Source organism: Oncorhynchus mykiss, chromosome 30 (assembly GCF_057628025.1).
Source record: "Oncorhynchus mykiss isolate SJ-2025 chromosome 30, ASM5762802v1, whole genome shotgun sequence".
NCBI lineage: Eukaryota > Metazoa > Chordata > Actinopteri > Salmoniformes > Salmonidae > Oncorhynchus > Oncorhynchus mykiss.
Genome location: NC_143051.1, coordinates 22160001 through 22179050, shown reverse-complemented (window position 1 = coordinate 22179050; position 19050 = coordinate 22160001). Strand labels below are relative to the sequence as shown.

The 19050-nt window shown below is 44.0% G+C and overlaps 1 protein-coding gene across 10 annotated transcripts in view; it reads left to right on the top strand.

The window, feature by feature from the left end:
- The first annotated feature begins 6087 nt into the window (after positions 1-6087).
- The window catches only part of LOC110489404 (triple functional domain protein), a 123828-nt gene continuing 110865 nt past the window's right edge, over positions 6088-19050 (top strand). For all 10 annotated transcript variants that reach the window (XR_016493554.1, XR_016493552.1, XR_016493551.1 and 7 more), the window contains exon 1: positions 6088-6493. Coding sequence is in view for 6 of the 10 variants with exons in the window: in XM_036970828.2 (XP_036826723.2) it covers positions 6424-6493 (70 nt within the window). In the remaining 4 variants the exon portion in view is untranslated. The remainder of the gene's footprint in view (positions 6494-19050) is intronic.

Here is a 19050-nt window from a genome sequence, read left to right as displayed (position 1 = left end):
GTTCTGTTGAATCTGACAATTAATCTTAATGGTTGTACAGTCGTCTCAAATAAATCTGTGAAGGACCTCGGCGTTACTCTGGACCCTGATCTCTCTTTTGAAGAACATATCAAGACTGTTTCAAGGACAGGTTTTTTCCATCTACGTAACATTGCAAAAATCAGAAACTTTCTGTCCAAAAATGATGCAGAAAAATTTATCCATGCTTTTGTCACTTCTAGGTTAGACTACTGCAATGCCCTACTTTCCGGCTACCCAGATAAAGCACTAAATAAACTTCAGTTAGTGCTAAATACGGCTGCTAGAATCCTGACTTGAACCAAAAAATTTGATCATATTACTCCAGTCATAGCCTCCCTACACTGGCTTCCTGTCAAGGCAAGGGCTCATTTCAAGGTTGTACTGCTAACCTACAAAGCATTACATGGGCTTGCTCCTACCTATCTCTCTGATTTGGTCCTGCCGTACATACCTACATGTACGCTATGGTCACAAGACGCAGGCCTCCTAATTGTCCCTAGAATTTCTAAACAAACAGCTGGAGGCAGGGCTTTCTCCTATAGAGCTCCATTTTTATGGACTGGTCTGCCTACCCATGTGAGAGACGCAAACTCGGTCTCAACCTTTAAGTCTTTACTGAAGACTCATCACTTCAGTGGGTCATATGATTGAGTGTAGTCTGGCCCAGGAGTGTGAAGGTGAACGGAAAGGCTCTGGAGCAACAAACCGCCCTTGCTGTCTCTGCCTGGCCGGTTCCCCTCTTTCCACTGGGATTCTCTGCCTCTAACCCTATTACAGGGGCTGAGTCACTGGCTTACTAGGGCTCTTTCATACCGTCCCTAGGAGGGGTGCGTCACTTGAGTGGGTTGAGTCACTGATGTGATCTTCCTGTCTAAGGTTGGCGCCCCCCTTGGGTTGTGCCGTGGCTGAGATCTTTGTGGGCTATACTCTGCCTTGTCTCAGGATGGTAAGTTGGTGGTTGAAGATATCCCTCTAGTGGTGTGGGGGCTGTGCTTTGGCAAAGTGGGTGGGGTTATATCCTTCCTGTTTGGCCCTGTCCGGGGGTGTCATCGGATGTGGCCACAGTGTCTCCTGACCCCTCCTGTCTCAGCCTCCAGTATTTATGCTGCAGTAGTTTATGTGTCGGGGGGCTAGGGTCCGTTTGTTATATCTGGAGTACTTCTCCTGTCGTATCCGGTGTCCTGTGTGAATTTAAGTATGCTCTCTCTAATTCTCTCTTTCTTTCTCTCTCTCGGAGGACCTGAGCCCTAGGACCATTTCTCAAGACTACCTGGCATGGTGACTCCTTGCTGTCCCCAGTCCACCTGGCCGTGCTGCTGCTCCAGTTTCAACTGTTCTGCCTGTGATTATTATTATTTGACCATGTTGACCAACATCTTGACCATGTTCTGTTATAATCTACACCCGGCACAGCCAGAAGAGGACTGGCCACCCCACATAGCCTAGTTCCTCTCTAGGTTTCTTCCTAGGTTTTGGCCTTTCTAGGGAGTTTTTCCGAGCCACCGTGCTTCTACACCTGCATTGCTTGCCGTTTGGGGTTTTAGGCTGGGTTTCTGTACAGCACTTTGAGATATCAGCTGATGTACGAAGGGCTATATAAATACATTTGATTTGATTTGATAGAAATGAAATAAGACTGATTTAAGTTTCCCTGCATTAAAGTCCCCGGCCACTAGAAGCGCCACCTCTGGGTGAGCGGTTTCCTGTTTGCTTATTTCCTTATACAGCTGACTGAGTGCGGTCTTAGTGCCAGCATCCGTCTGTGGTGGTAAATAAAAAGCCACAAAAAGTATGGATGAAAACTCTCTTGGCAAATAGTGTGGTCTACAGCTTATCATAAAATACTCTACTGCAGGCGAGCAAAATCTAGAGACTTCCTTAGATTTTGTGCACCAGCTGTTGTTTACAAATATGCACAGACCGCCCTCCCTCGTCTTAGTGTGCTGTTCTATATAGCCGGTGCAGCGTGTATCCCGCTAGCTGAATATCCATGTCATCATTAAGCCACGATTCTGTGAAACATAAGTTGTTACAGTTTCTGATGTCCCGTTGGTAGGATATTCGCGATCGTACCTCATCTAATTTATTGTCCAATGTTTGCACGTTGGCAAGTAAAATTGACGGTAACGGCAGCTTTCCCACTCGCCGTTTGCGGCACCTTACAAGGCACCCTGCTCTGTGTCCTCTGCACCTGCGTCGCTTTCTCTTGCCAATGACGGGGATGTTGGCATTGTCGGGTGTTCGAAGTACATCCTGTGCGTCCTGCTTGTTGAAGAAAAAATCTTTGTCTATTCTGAGGTGAGTGATCGCTGTCCTGATATCCAGAAGCTCTCTTTTTTGCCGTAAGATACTGTGGCAGAAACATTATGTACAAAATAAGTTACAAATAAAAAAATACATAATAGCACAATTGGTTCGGCGCCCGTACAACTGCTGCCATTTCTTTCAGTGCCATTTTACCATGGCTATCTTCTGTTTACCACCCCTACTTTGTCACAACACAACTGATTGGCTCAAAAACATTTAGAATGAAAGAAATTCCACAAATTAACTTTTAACAAGGCACACCGGTTAATTGAAATGCATTCCATCATGAAGCTGGTTGAGTGAATGCCAAGAGTGTGCAAAGCTGTCATCAAGGCAAATGAAGAATCTCAAATATATTTTGATTTATTTAACACTTTTTTGGTTACTACATGTGTTATTTTATAGTTTTGATGTCTTAACTATTGTTCTACAATGTAGAAAATAGTAAAAATAAAGAAAAACCCTTGAATGAGTAGGTGTTCTCAAACTTTTGACCGGTAGTGTGCACCATAGAAGACTGAAATTTAACAAAATCCTTTGACATAGACACCAGATTTTTTTTGTTAAAAAAATGTTATTTTTCATAATTTCATAGTAAATTATGTATAATATTCCACCCATGAGGCCACTAGAGGGTGCTTTGGTCATTTGACTGCAGGAAAGGTGTGCTACCTTATATAGTTAACCTGATGCAACACACAACAAACATTTATTTAGCATTTTCTAATCTAAACACTGAGCATTAGCTATAAAGGGGACACATGAATCAGTTATGAAATTGATCTTGCAGGGAGCATTGTTCAATGTAAACCTTCATTCATCCAAGCATTTGAACAATACATTGGGTTAGTGCTGAGCGGGGAACCAAAGCCTGTACACCCTGTATGTTTCCAGGACCAGAGCTGTTACAGTGCCTTCAGAAAGTATTTATTTTTCCACATTTTGTTCTTTTACAATGTGGGATTCAAATGGATTTAATTGTACATTTTTGTCAAAGATCTAAATAAAATACTCTATAATGTCAAAGTGGAAGAAAAATTCGATTTTTTTTTTAATTAATGAAAATGAAACACTAATATATCTTAATTAAGTATTCAGCCTCTGAGTCAATAACGTAAACTCGTATATCGGCTTGGTCCGTACAATTGCCCTTATTTTAGCACCCCCAAAAACGTAATACTTCCAGATCAACTGTAATGTCAATACCATTGTAAAGCACAATTTCTCCCCTTTCCAACAGAATCAATTACATGACCCACACGCTGCCCGTTTCTGCATGATTCAAGAAGGCAATGAGCCCCGTCGGGTCTTTTTTAAAATGGCGGGTGGGGAAGCGAAACTAATACGTGATAGTGAGAAGGACAGATGTTGTGTGGGAAAATAGTTTTTTTTCACTCGATCTGTCCAACTTATCACCTTATCGCCTCTAAAATGTAAATAAAACACTATAAAGAGTTTATATAATGTGTCATTACATACCTATTTGAAGGTTTGTGTCGAATTTGAATCGGGTTTTTAGGGAGGTGCTAAAGTGATCTTAGAAGTAAACAGCGGCTTTGAGAATGATGATCGCATGCAATGATGATTAAAAAAATGACTAGGTACACCCGTGCTACACCTGGTGGAGAGAGATTGTAAGACAGAAATAGTTGCTTTATGCGTGCTGTACGTTACGACATGACACGGCAAGATGTAACGGAGGGTCAGTTTTTTTCAAATTTTCTCCAATACTTTAGAGCCATTACCATGTCGATCAACGCTGGAATAGAAACGTAGTTCACACCCCAGATTATGAAGTCAACACAGTCGCTACAGTCCCATTAGTTTTCTTTGTAGCCTCGTTTGAATGTTGCGGTTGCGCACATTTGTACGGAATGAGGTGAGTTTACGTTACATGTTAAAATCACCTTTGGCAGCGATTATAGCTCTTTCTGGGTACATCCCTAAGAGCTTTACACACACGGATTATACAATATTTGCACATTATTATTTTTTGAATTATTCCTACTCTGTCAAGTTAGTTGTTGATCATTTCAAGACAGCCATTTTCATGTCTTGCCATAGATTTAAGTGAAAACTGTATCTAGGCCACTCAGGAACATTCAATGTTGTCTTGGTAAGCAACTCCAGTGTATATTTGGCCTTGTGTTTGAGGTTATTGTCCTGCTGAAATGTGAATTTGTCTCCCAGTGTCTGTAGGAAAGCAGACTGAACCATGTTTTTCTCTAGGGTTTTGCCTTTGCTTAGCTCTATTCCGTTTCTTTAAATCATAAAAAAAAACTTCCCAGACCTTGCCGATGACAAGCATACCCATAACATGATGCAGCCAACACCATGCATGAAAACATGATATGTGTTGTGTTGGATTTGCCCCAAACATAACACTTTGTACTCAGGAAATAAAGTGAATTTCTTTGCCACATTTTTTGCAGTTTTACTTAATTCAAACAGGATGCATGTTTTGAAATATTTGAATTCTGTACAGGCTTCCTTCTTTTCACTCTGTCACTTAGGTTAACTACAATGTTGTTGATCCATCCTCAGTTATCTCCTATCACAGCCATTCAACTCTAACTGTTTAAAAATCACCATTGGTGAAATCCCTGAACTGTTTCTTTCCTCTCCGGCAACTGAGTTAGGAAGGACGCCTTTAACTTTGTAGTGACTGGGTGTATTGATACACCATCCAAAGTGTAATTAATAACTTCGCCATGCTCAAAGGGATATTCAATGTCTGCTTCTTTTTCCCCCATATACAAGTAGGTGCCCTTCTTTAAGGGGCATTGGAAAACCTCCCTGGTCTGTGTTTTACATTCACTGCTCGACTGAGGGACCTTACAGATAATTGTATGTGTGGGGTACAGAGATGAGGTAGTCATTCAAAAATAATGTTAAACACTATTATTACACACAGAGTGAGTCCATGCAACTTATTATGTATAAGCAAAATTATACTCCTGAACTTAACAATGCGATTGAATAGTTATTGATTCAAGACATTTCAGTGTTTCATTTTGAATTCATTTGTGAAAATATATATATAAACATCATTCCACTTTGACATTATGGGGTATTGTGTGTAGGCCAGTGACACAAAATAACTAGATTTAATCCATTTTAAATTCATACTGTAACACAACAAAATGTGGAAAATGTCAAGGGGTGTGAATACTTTCTGAAGGCACTGTATATAGGATATGAGCCATAACTATTATGCAGTATGAAGTGGGTAAAACAGTATGTATACATTATTAAAGTGACTAGTGTTCAATGACAATGTACATAGGGCGGCAGTCTCTAAGGTGAAGGGTTGAGTACCAGGTGGTTGGTTACCTGTAGGTAACAGTGACTAAGGTACTGGGCGGGCCGCCTAGTTGTTACTGTTTAACAGTCTGATGGCCTGGAGATAGAATCTCACTCTAAACAAATCCTGCAGAGAGTAGGCTAGTTAAAGTAGACTTATGATATTCTTGTAGTTGCCTTTATAGGGTCTTCAGTAGGCCTTTCAAATGACTATTGGTTAGGCTACACACTGACCAAATCCGAATTAGTTTATTCTGCAACCTAACATTTGTATTTGAGAGAATCAGATCAACAATCAACACATGCATTAATTCGTGTCCTAACATGATATCCAAAACACTGTGCATATGCAATATTCATGTTTACCTTGTAGGCCAATCTGCACAGTGCACACTGATTTAAAAAGGCACAAATCGCTGTCATACCCATTAATGATTCACAGACACTGCAGTTGTCACGGGTCAACCCGATCGCCCGTCCTCTGTCTGCACGTTTCCGAAGTCTCTCGGAGATTCACCGAACATAGACCCATCCCTTCCCGAATCCCGTGCCCCTCTGCCCCCCCTCCACAACGACTCTCCTTTCGACTCGGAGGAGGAACCCGGCGGCCGCCCAGCTGTGCATTTGTAGCTATTACCCAAGATGGAGGTTTGCTGATGGCAGTAGCATCTAGGAGCGATCCTGCCCGCCCCTGTGTCTTGGCCGACGCTTTCCGAAAGCGAACAGATTTTTATATTGATAACGTTGGCAGGAATTACCCCACCGCATTGGGAATTTAGTTGGGCCACCATCATGAGCTCTGGGGACGGAGCGGAGGAGACGTCAAAGGACGCGGCCGATATAGCGGCGTTCTTTAAATCTGGTAAGCCCGAAAACGAACACGACAGGGAGAGCAAAAGAGCCGCTCCTTCAAGTCGAGATGGAGGGACATTGTTCCCGATTGAGCACTGTATTTTCGGGATCGGCGCGTTGGTGGGGTGGGGGGAGGTTTTCAACTAAACATTCTCCCAGGTGTTGTTGCTCATTTGTAGAAGCAATAATGTATCGGAACAACAGTGGCTGCTATTCAGAATTAATGGTGTGAGAGATGTCGTGCATTTGTTACACACTCATTATAATGTAACTAACCATGTCATCCAGGTAGGAGAACTCGCGACTCCGGTAGCAGCCCCACTCCCCACAGTCGACAGACACAAGCCAACTCACGTTTGATTAGCTTTATAACCGACTGCACGCGAAATTAGCTAACTAACCATCGTGCTTACGTTTGGCGTATTCAAAGAAAACACATTGAATACATAGCTAAGATATTTACTACAATTTACCTATATAAAAATAGCTAAATCACAACGACAGGTGCGCGAGCGATCAAGCTAGCTAGCCAGCTAATTAGATAGCCAATGGAATGGACTGGGACATCAGAAAGCTCACTGTCGGATTGCTAGCTAATGTTAGATAGATTTCATGGAAACAGCTCAACGCTAGAGTTGATTGTTAAGTAAAACATGTAACGTACTAATCGTTTCCGTGCTGTTAAAATAGGACACAATCCGAGCGTGCTAGCTATGTAAACAATACCGTGGCGTGGCATGCATTCTTGCTCTCTGGACTGTGGCTAGGTCAGCTAGCTAGATGGCTAGCTGTAAGGTTCCCCTATGGCCCTAAGGCATATGATGCATGCACTTGATTGTGATTTACTTTACGATGCATAAATCAGTTCAGATGAGACTATTTTCTAAATTAGTAACGTTAGTGACTGCACAATGTGTGAATGCAAAAGATGATCATAGCAATTTTCTCGGCTAACGTTAGTCCTGCTAGCTAGCTGGCTGAGCGATGTGCAATCAATTTTTCTGGGCCTATTCTGATTCAGTATATGTATAACATGACTATCTCGTTAACTCGTACGTGGATATGGAGGCTCCCAGTCTGACATTCTTCCATTTCTATTCCATTATCCCATTTCTTAATTCGAGACTTCAGTCGATGATTTCTGTGCCTTGATTAAATGAGCTAATTTTGACTCAAGGTTATCATCAGATGTAGGTAGCAATGTTTTATTCCTAGTATGATTTTGATACAACAGTCATATGCTGAAAATGTAAATGGGACTTAGTTCTTATCATTATAGCTGGATAGTTTTGTGGATAGGGTTCAATCTATTGGTGGTGCATAGGTGCTAAACCCCCATTGTCAAATCAATTAATTAGACCAATCAAATGGTGGCAATTGGGTTGATTGGAGGGTGACATTAACCCTGTGTGTGTGTGTTTGACGGCTTCACTGGTCAGTCTCAACCTCATTGAAGGAGAAGATGAGAGGAAGCAACTGTAGACTGTTGAGACGCAGCCTTTGACTCCACTCTGGCTGTATCTATTGATAATAACCCACATGAGAAGTGCTGTATGTGCATTATGGCTGCAGTTAGTTCTTCTGTGATGATGGCTCCAGTCATCTTGCTCTGAGTGAAACCTCTTAAACACTCAAATTCAAATCTCTACCTCGAAGCCAGTTCCATTGCTTTTATCATTCTTCCCCTCTAATAGGGGACTTATTTATACATGAGAAAACCAGGAGTAGTCTGGACCTCATAGGGTAAGATTGGATTGCCCTCGTAGTAGACAGTCCCAGTCTACAACCACATCCCATTTAAACCACTAGACTAACCCTTAACCAATATCCAAACATTTACCCAAACCCTTCCTCCTATTTTTTTCTCAGTTGTAGTAACTTCCTTATTGGTTATAATGTTCATTTGGGATCATGTTCCTTTGGCTTTTCCTCTGTCCCATGTGTTTTGGCTCTCTCCAGTAGAAGTTACCTGTAGGCACAGATCTAAGATCAGCCTACCTTCCCTAAAGCTTTCCCCAACTTTTAGAGGACAAAACTCTAAACCGACCTTATATCAGTCTCTGGTTTCATCCTTTGTAGCTGGATTGTTCTGGGTTATTATTATGGGGTGTCATTGCAGTGTTTTGACACCCTTGTGAGAATGCTTGGTAACCAGCAGAGCTGTGCCCTGTTATCACTGCAGGCAACAAAGCTCTGATTGACAGCTGAGCTCAGGTTGAGTTGTGCGTCTGTGTTTGTTTGTGTGTGTGCGTCTCTGTAGGTCTGTTTGTGTGCATGCACATTGGAGCTGGAGTAGACTCAAGCCATCTCACTCTACAGTCCTCTCTGCAATCATCTCTGTAATCAAAAAGCTCTCAGTCTCACTGCAGAATTAGGCATTCTCCAAACATCACATTTCAATTTCAGAATGTTTTTGTTGCTTCTGCTGCTCTATCGTTCCCTTTCTCCAAACATCAGATTGAAGTTAAGGGTTAAGTTTACACGCATTCTGAATAAGGTTTGGGATTATCATAAAATAAAAAATACCCCAATCCAGAATCATGGGATTACGCACATCTGGCACCCCAGTCCACCCCATCTGGCACCCCAGTCCATCCCATCTGGCACACCAGTCCACCCCATCTGGCACACCAGTCCACCCCATCTGGCACACCAGTCCACCCCATCTGGCACACCAGTCCACCCCATCTACGCACACCAGTCCACCCCAGTCCATCTCATCTGGCACCCCAGTCCACCCCATCTGGCACCCCAGTCCATCCCATCTGGCACACCAGTCCACCCCAGTCCATCCCATCTGGCACCCCAGTCCACCCCATCTGGCACCCCAGTCCACCCCATCTGGCACCCCAGTCCACACCAGTCCACCCCATCTGGCACCCCAGTCCACCCCATCTGGCACCCCAGTCCACCCCATCTGGCACCCCAGTCCACCCCATCTGGCACACCAGTCCACCCCGGTCCACCCCATCTGGCACCCCAGTCCACCCCATCTGGCACACCAGTCCACACCAGTCCACCCCATCTGGCACACCAGTCCACCCCATCTGGCACCCCAGTCCACCCCATCTGGCACCCCAGTCCACCCCATCTGGCACCCCAGTCCACACCAGTCCACCCCATCTGGCACACCAGTCCACACCAGTCCACCCCATCTGGCACCCCAGTCCACCCCATCTGGCACCCCAGTCCACACCAGTCCACCCCATCTGGCACACCAGTCCACACCAGTCCACCCCATCTGGCACACCAGTCCACCCCAGTCCACACCAGTCCACCCCATCTGGCACACCAGTCCACCCCATCTGGCACACCAGTCCACACCAGTCCACCCCATCTGGCACACCAGTCCACACCAGTCCACCCCATCTGGCACACCAGTCCACACCAGTCCACCCCAGTCCACGCCATTGCAAAACCCAAGGCTACTTGATGGTAATGGAACTCACTATTGCTCCCCAGTGGCCAGTTTTGAAGACATTTCCCAACGTCCTAAGGATATGGATAGATAGACCAGGCCCCTAGTGTCCGGTCTGAGGCGTGAAGTCACAAGCTCTGCTGGTCGGCTACTGCGTCGCAACCTACTGGTGCCAAAAGCTCTGGTCTGCCATAGAAAGCCTATGTAAATTGCGATCGCCAGAAACGGTCTCCCCAAAAAATGTTGACGTCCATTTTGGACTCTTAAATGAGTTTCTTAGGATCCTGTTCGATCCCCATGGTGAACTATTTTAAAGTTGGCTACAAATCGAGATCTAGAATGAAATAGTGATCCATTCTTACAACTACATTTGTCGTCACACAGGACCACGTGTTGACACAGACCAATCACGGGCCGGGTATCTGAGTTAATAATAATAATAATAATAGGCATAGACTCAAGCTTTCTCCCTCCACGATCAACGTTGCTGTATACTATAGGCTAGACTATATTGTTAGTTTGAGGGTTTATACTCCATTGTTTTCCCTCTCACTTTCCCCTGTATAACACCTCCTAGCCATGTTAGAACACGTACAGATTTAGCACCTACCTGCCTAGCCATATTTTCCTCCTTCTCGGTTTGTCTCGTTCTCTCATTCTGTCTCTCTTGTTGTCTTACTCTTGTTCTGTCGCTCATTTCTGTCTGAACCCCTCCCTTACTTTCACTCTCTCATTCTCTCTTTTATCGCCCCTCTCTTCCTTTCACTCTCTCTCATTCTCTCTTTTATCGCCCCTCTCTTCCTTTCACTCTCTCTCATTCTCTCTTTTATCGCCCCTCTCTTCCTTTCACTCTCTCTCATTCTCTCTCTTATCGGCCCTCTCTTCCTTTCACTCTCTCTCATTCTCTTTTATCGCCCCTCTCTTCCTTTCACTCTCTCTCATTCTCTCTTTTATCGCCCCTCTCTTCCTTTCACTCTCTCTCATTCTCTCTCTTATCGCCCCTCTCTTCCTTTCACTCTCTCTCATTCTCTCTCTTATCGGCCCTCTCTTCCTTTCACTCTCTCTCATTCTCTCTTTTATCGCCCCTCTCTTCCTTTCACTCTCTCTCATTCTCTCTTTTATCGCCCCTCTCTTCCTTTCACTCTCTCTCATTCTCTCTTATCACCCCTCTCTTCCTTTCACTCTCTCTCATTCTCTCTTTTATCGCCCCTCTCTTCCTTTCACTCTCTCTTTTATTGCCCCTCTCTTCCTTTCACTCTCTCTTTTATCGCCCCTCTCTTCCTTTCACTCTCTCTCATTCTCTCTCTTATCGCCTCTCTTCCTTTCACTCTCTCATTCTCTCTCTTATCGCCCCTCTCTTCTTTTCACTCTCTCTCATTCTCTCTTTTATCGCCCCTCTCTTCCTTTCACTCTCATTCTCTCTTTTATCGCCCCTCTCTTCCTTTCACTCTCATTCTCTCTTTTATCGCCCCTCTCTTCCTTTCACTCTCTCATTCTCTCTCTTATCGCCAATCTCTTCTTTTCACTCTCTCATTCTCTCTTTTATCGCCCCTCTCTTCCTTTCACTCTCTCTCATTCTCTCTTTTATCGCCCCTCTCTTCCTTTCACTCTCATTCTCTCTTTTATCACCTCTCTCTTCCTTTCACTCTCTCTTTTATCACCTCTCTTCTTTTCACTCTCTTTCATTCTCTCTTTTATCACCTCTCTTCCTTTCACTCTCTCTCATTCTCTCTTTTATCACCTCTCTTCCTTTCACTCTCTCATTCTCTTATCACCACTCTCTCTCATTCTCTCTTTTATCGCCCCTCTCTTCCTTTCACTCTCATTCTCTTTTATCACCTCTCTCTTCCTTTCACTCTCTCTCATTCTCTCTTTTATCACCCCTCTCTTCCTTTCTCTCTCTCTTTTATCACCTCTCTCTTCCTTTCACTCTCTCTCATTCTCTCTTTTATCGCCTCTCTTTTCCTTTCACTCTCTCTCATTCTCTCTTTTATCGCCCCTCTCTTCCTTTCACTCTCTCTTTTATTGCCCCTCTTCCTTTCACTCTCTCTTTTATCGCCCCTCTCTTCCTTTCACTCTCTCTCATTCTCTCTCTTATCGCCTCTCTTCCTTTCACTCTCTCATTCTCTCTCTAATCGCCCCTCTCTTCCTTTCACTCTCTCTTTTATCGCCCCTCTCTTCCTTTCACTCTCTCTCATTCTCTCTCCTATCGCCTCTCTTCCTTTCACTCTCTCATTCTCTCTCTTATCGCCACTCTTCTTTTCACTCTCTCTCATTCTCTCTTTTATCGCCCTCTCTTCCTTTCACTCTCATTCTCTCTTTTATCGCCCCTCTCTTCCTTTCACTCTCATTCTCTCTTTTATCGCCCCTCTCTTCCTTTCACTCTCTCATTCTCTCTCTTATCGCCCCTCTCTTCTTTTCACTCTCTCTCATTCTCTCTTTTATCGCCTCTCTCTTCCTTTCACTCTCTCTCATTCTCTCTTTTATCGCCCCTCTCTTCCTTTCACACTCTTTTATCGCCCCTCTCTTCCTTTCACTCTCTCTCATTCTCTCTTTTATCGCCCCTCTCTTCCTTTCACTCTCTCTCGTTTATCGCCCCTCTCTTCCTTTCACTCTCTCTCATTCTCTCTTTTATCACCCCTCTCTTCCTTTCTCTCTCTCATTCTCTTATCGCCCCTCTCTTCCTTTCACTCTCTCTCATTCTCTCTTTTATCGCCCCTCTCTTCCTTTCACTCTCTCTCATTCTCTCTTTTATCGCCCCTCTCTTCCTTTCACTCTCTCTCATTCTCTTTTATCGCCTCTCTCTTCCTTTCACTCTCTCTCATTCTCTCTCTTATCGCCTCTCTCTTCCTTTCACTCTCTAATTCTCTCTCTTATCACCTCTCTCTTCTTTTCACTCTCTCATTCTCTCTTTTATCGCCCCTCTCTTCCTTTCACTCTCTCATTCTCTCTTTTATCGCCTCTCTTCCTTTCACTCTCTCATTCTCTCTTATTGCCTCTCTCTTCCTTTCACTCTCTCATTCTCTCTTATCGCCTCTCTCTTCCTTTCACTCTCTCATTCTCTTTTATCGCCCCTCTCTTCCTTTCACTCTCTCATTCTCTTTTATCGCCCCTCTCTTCCTTTCACTCTCTCTCATTCTCTTTTATCACCTCTCTTCCTTTCACTCTCTCTCATTCTCTCTTTTATCACCTCTCTCTTCCTTTCACTCTCTCTTTTATCACCTCTCTTCTTTTCACTCTCTTTCATTCTCTCTTTTATCACCTCTCTTCCTTTCACTCTCTCTCATTCTCTTATCACCACTCTCTCTCATTCTCTCTTTTATCGCCCCTCTCTTCCTTTCACTCTCATTCTCTTTTATCACCTCTCTCTTCCTTTCACTCTCTCTCATTCTCTCTTTTATCACCCCTCTTCCTTTCTCATTCTCTCTTTTATCGCCCCTCTCTTCCTTTCACTCTCATTCTCTTTTATCTCCTCTCTCTTCCTTTCACTCTCTCTCATTCTCTCTTTTATCGCCCCTCTCTTTCTTTCACTCTCTCTCATTCTCTCTTTTATCGCCCCTCTCTTCCTTTCACTCTCTCTCATTCTCTCTTTTATCGCCCCTCTTTTCCTTTCACTCTCTCTCATTCTCTCTTTTATCGCCCCTCTTTTCCTTTCACTCTCTCATTCTCTCTTTTATCGCCCCTCTCTTCCTTTCACTCTCTCTCATTCTCTTTTATCACCTCTCTTCCTTTCACTCTCTCTTTTATCACCTCTCTCTTCCTTTCACTCTCTTTCATTCTCTCTTTTATCACCTCTCTTCCTTTCACTCTCTCTCATTCTCTTATCACCACTCTCTTCCTTTCACTCTCTCTCATTCTCTCTCTTATCACCTCTCTCTTCCTTTCACTCTCTCTCATTCTCTCTCTTATCACCTCTCTCTTCCTTTCACTCTCTCTCATTCTCTTATCACCTCTCTCTTCCTTTCACTCTCTCTTTTATCACCTCTCTTCCTTTCACTCTCTCATTCTCTCTTATCACCTCTCTCTTCCTTTCACTTTCTCTCATTCTCTTATCACCACTCTCTTCCTTTCACTCTCTCTCATTCTCTCTTTTATCACCTCTCTCTTCCTTTCACTCTCTCTCATTCTCTCTTTTATCACCCCTCTCTTCCTTTCTCATTCTCTCTTTTATCGCCCCTCTCTTCCTTTCACTCTCATTCTCTTTTATCTCCTCTCTCTTCCTTTCACTCTCTCTCATTCTCTCTTTTATCGCCCCTCTCTTCCTTTCACTCTCTCTCATTCTCTCTTTTATCGCCCCTCTCTTCCTTTCACTCTCTCTCATTCTCTCTTTTATCGCCCCTCTTTTCCTTTCACTCTCTCTCATTCTCTCTTTTATCGCCCCTCTTTTCCTTTCACTCTCTCATTCTCTCTTTTATCGCCCCTCTCTTCCTTTCACTCTCTCTCATTCTCTCTTTTATCGCCCCTCTCTTCCTTTCACTCTCTCTCATTCTCTCTTATCGCCCCTCTCTTCCTTTCACTCTCTCTCATTCTCTCTTTTATCGCCCCTCTCTTCCTTTCACTCTCTCTTTTATCACCTCTCTCTTCCTTTCACTCTCTTTCATTCTCTCTTTTATCACCTCTCTTCCTTTCACTCTCTCTCATTCTCTCTTTTATCGCCTCTCTCTTCCTTTCACTCTCTCTCATTCTCTTATCACCACTCTCTTCCTTTCACTCTCTCTCATTCTCTCTCTTATCACCTCTCTCTTCCTTTCACTCTCTCTCATTCTCTTATCACCTCTCTCTTCCTTTCACTCTCTCTTTTATCACCTCTCTTCCTTTCACTCTCTCATTCTCTCTTTTATCGCCTCTCTCTTCCTTTCACTCTCTCTCATTCTCTCTTATCACCTCTCTCTTCCTTTCACTTTCTCTCATTCTCTTATCACCACTCTCTTCCTTTCACTCTCTCTCATTCTCTCTCTTATCACCACTCTCTTCCTTTCACTCTCCCTCATTCTCTCTCTTATCGCCTCTCTCTTCCTTTCACTCTCTCTCATTCTCTCTTATCACCTCTCTCTTCCTTTCACTTTCTCTCATTCTCTTTTATCACCTCTCTCTTCCTTTCACTTTCTCTCATTCTCTTTTATCACCTCTCTCTTCCTTTCACTGTCTCTCATTCTCTTATCACCTCTCTCTTCCTTTCACTCTCTCTCATTCTCTTCTCACCTCTCTCTTCCTTTCACTCTCTCTCATTCTCTTATCACCTCTCTCTTCCTTTCACTCTCTCTCATTCTCTTATCACCTCTATCTTCCTTTCACTCTCTCTCATTCTCTTATCACCTCTCTCTTCCTTTCACTCTCTCTCATTCTCTTATCACCTCTCTCTTCCTTTCACTCTCTCTCATTCTCTTATCACCTCTCTCTTCCTTTCACTCTCTCTCATTCTCTTATCACCTCTCTCTTCCTTTCACTTTCTCTCATTCTCTTATCACCACTCTCTCTCATTCTCTCTTTTATCGCCCCTCTCTTCCTTTCACTCTCATTCTCTTTTATCACCTCTCTCTTCCTTTCACTCTCTCTCATTCTCTCTTTTATCACCCCTCTCTTCCTTTCACTCTCTCTCATTCTCTCTTTTATCGCCCCTCTCTTCCTTTCACTCTCATTCTCTTTTATCGCCCCTCTCTTCCTTTCACTCTCATTCTCTTTTATCACCCCTCTCTTCCTTTCACTCTCTCTCATTCTCTCTTTTATCACCCCTCTCTTCCTTTCACTCTCTCTCATTCTCTCTTTTATCACCCCTCTTCCTTTCACTCTCTCTCATTCTCTTTTATCGCCCCTCTCTTCCTTTCACTCTCTCTTTTATCACCTCTCTTCCTTTCACTCTCTCATTCTCTCTTTTATCGCCCCTCTCTTCCTTTCACTCTCTCTTTTATCGCCCCTCTCTTCCTTTCATTCTCTCTTTTATCGCCCCTCTCTTCCTTTCATTCTCTCTCATTCTCTTTTATCGCCCCTCTCTTCCTTTCACTCTCTCTTTTATCACCCCTCTCTTCCTTTCACTCTCTCTCATTCTCTCTTTTATCGCCCCTCTCTTCGTTTCACTCTCTCTCATTCTCTCTTTTATCGCCCCTCTCTTCCTTTCACTCTCTCTTTTATCGCCCCTCTCTTCCTTTTACTCTCTCTCATTCTTTCTTTTATCGCCCCTCTCTTCCTTTCACTCTCTCTCATTCTCTCTTTATCACCTCTCTCTTCCTTTCACTCTCTCTCATTCTCTCTTTTATCGCCCCTCTTCCTTTCACTCTCTCTCATTCTCTCTTTTATCGCCCCTCTCTTCCTTTCACTCTCTCTCATTCTCTCTTTTATCGCTCCTCTCTTCCTTTCACTCTCTCTCATTCTCTCTTTATCACCTCTCTCTTCCTTTCACTCTCTCTCATTCTCTCTTTTATCGCCCCTCTCTTCCTTTCACTCTCTCTCATTCTCTCTTTTATCGCCCCTCTCTTCCTTTCCTTTGTTACAGACATTGTGAGGATCCAGACTTCTGTGTAAAAAAAATGTAACCGTCCCAGACGTTTGTTTGTGATCGTTGTACAAGAATGTGTGAAGGAAAATAGTTACTGTTGATCTGTGAATAAATGAGCTCAGCACACCTTTAAACACTGAGCCAAATGAGCAAAGCTGCAACCAGGACTATGAGATGTCTCATAACTACATAACTAGGCCTATCCATGGCTATGCCTATAACACAATAATACGGTTAACTACAGTTGTATAATTCACCAATTACCGCATTTAGCCCATAACACGACTTTAATAAGGTCCTGACATGATTATAACTTAACTATCCTTTCTCTTTCTCTCTCGTTCTCTCCCTCTTTTCTATCTGTCTTTCTTTCCCCTTTTTCTCGCTTTCTGTCTCTTCCCCATCTCCCTCTTTCCAGCGTGAGAGACTGAGCCAGAGCTCACATTCTCCCCAAGCCCACACCAATTAACAATCACGCCAGAGAAGTTAGTGAACGAGAAACAGAGTGAAAGTGGGACGACCTCCTTTTGAACACATGGAGGGGCGAGAGAAAGAAGGTGTGTGTGTGTGTGTGTGTGTGTGTGTGTGTGGTACCAGTATGTGTGTGCGATGCTAGTTTAGCACAGTGGTTCCCAACCAGGGGTACTAGGACCCCTCGGGGTACTTGGCCTATCCACAGGGGTACTTGAGACGACCAATGAGACCATAGGCTTACTGCTAGAATGCACATGAGGGGGTACTTCAGGGGTACTCCAGCAACGTTCAGTTGGTGGTACAATATGAATGATGCTACACAAAAATCTAATGGAATGTATTGGTTGCTTGATTGATGAACAGAGGACTTGAAATACAATGACACCTGCCTGCATGTTAATATCCTCAGAGGAGCCAGACCTGCTTCTGTAGATCATATTGTCTCTTCTTAATCAGGACTTTACACACCCAGTATACACACAGGACTGTACACACCCAGTATACGCACAGGACTGTACACACCCAGTATACGCACAGGACTGTACACACCCAGTATACGCACAGGACTGTACACACCCAGTATACGCACAGGACTGTACACACCCAGTATACGCACAGGACTGTACACACCCAGTATACGCACAGGACTGTACACACCCAGTATACGCACAGGACTGTACACACCCAGTATACGCACAGGACTGTACACACCCAGTATACGCACAGGACTGTACACACCCAGTATACGCACAGGACTGTACACACTCAGTATACATATAGGACTGTACACACCCAGTATACAGACAGGACTGTACACACTCAGTATACCTACAGGACTGTACACACTCAGTATACCTACAGGACTGTACACACTCAGTATACCTACAGGACTGTACACTCTCAGTATACCTACAGGACTGTACACACTCAGTATACAGACAGGACTGTACACACCCAGTATACAGACAGGACTGTACACACCCAGTATACAGACAGGACTGTACACACCCAGTATACAGACAGGACTGTACACACCCAGTATACAGACAGGACTGTACACACCCAGTATACAGACAGGACTGTACACACCCAGTATACAGACATGACTGTACACACCCAGTATACAGACAGGACTGTACACACCCAGTATACAGACAGGACTGTACACACCCAGTATACAGACAGGACTGTACACACCCAGTATACGCACAGGACTGTACACTCCCAGTATACGCACAGGACTGTACACACCCAGTATACAGACAGGACTGTACACACCCAGTATACAGACAGGACTGTACACACCCAGTATACAGACAGGACTGTACACACCCAGTATACAGACAGGACTGTACACACCCAGTATACCTACAGGACTGTACACACCCAGTATACCTACAGGACTGTACACACCCAGTATACAGACAGGACTGTACACACCCAGTATACAGACAGGACTGTACACACCCAGTATACAGACAGGACTGTACACACCCAGTATACAGACAGGACTGTACACACTCAGTATACCTACAGAACTGTACACACTCAGTATACCTACAGGACTGTACACACTCAGTATACCTACAGGACTGTACACACCCAGTATACCTACAGGACTGTACACACCCAGTATACCTACAGGACTGTACACACCCAGTATACCTACAGGACTGTACACACCCAGTATACAGACAGGACTGTACACACCCAGTATACCTACAGGACTGTACACACCCAGTATACCTACAGGACTGTACACACCCAGTATACAGACAGGACTGTACACTCTCATACCTTATCAGCTGACCTGTGTCCTTATCTGGGTCCTGGGTGGTGACGCCATTGTGGGTGTTAATGTCTGTAAGCGAGGTCCATAACATAAAAATAGAATGAATAGAACTGGCTTGGAACCTCTAATCCTGGCCATTTGTATTGTGAATTTATGGGGACACTCACAATGGCTGCCTGGTTTTGTGATGCTATCATTTCCATGATAAAGTAGCATCTTCATTCAAATGACAACTGATGTGGCTGACGCAATGGAATGTGCTTGTTTGTAATGTCAGTTGAGTTGATTCAATAAACTCACAGCACCGATTGATGGGTACACTTCCTGCTTAGACTTCCTGCTTTGCCCCTATGGGAACACTCGCTATGGATAAACCTACCAGTCCACCCA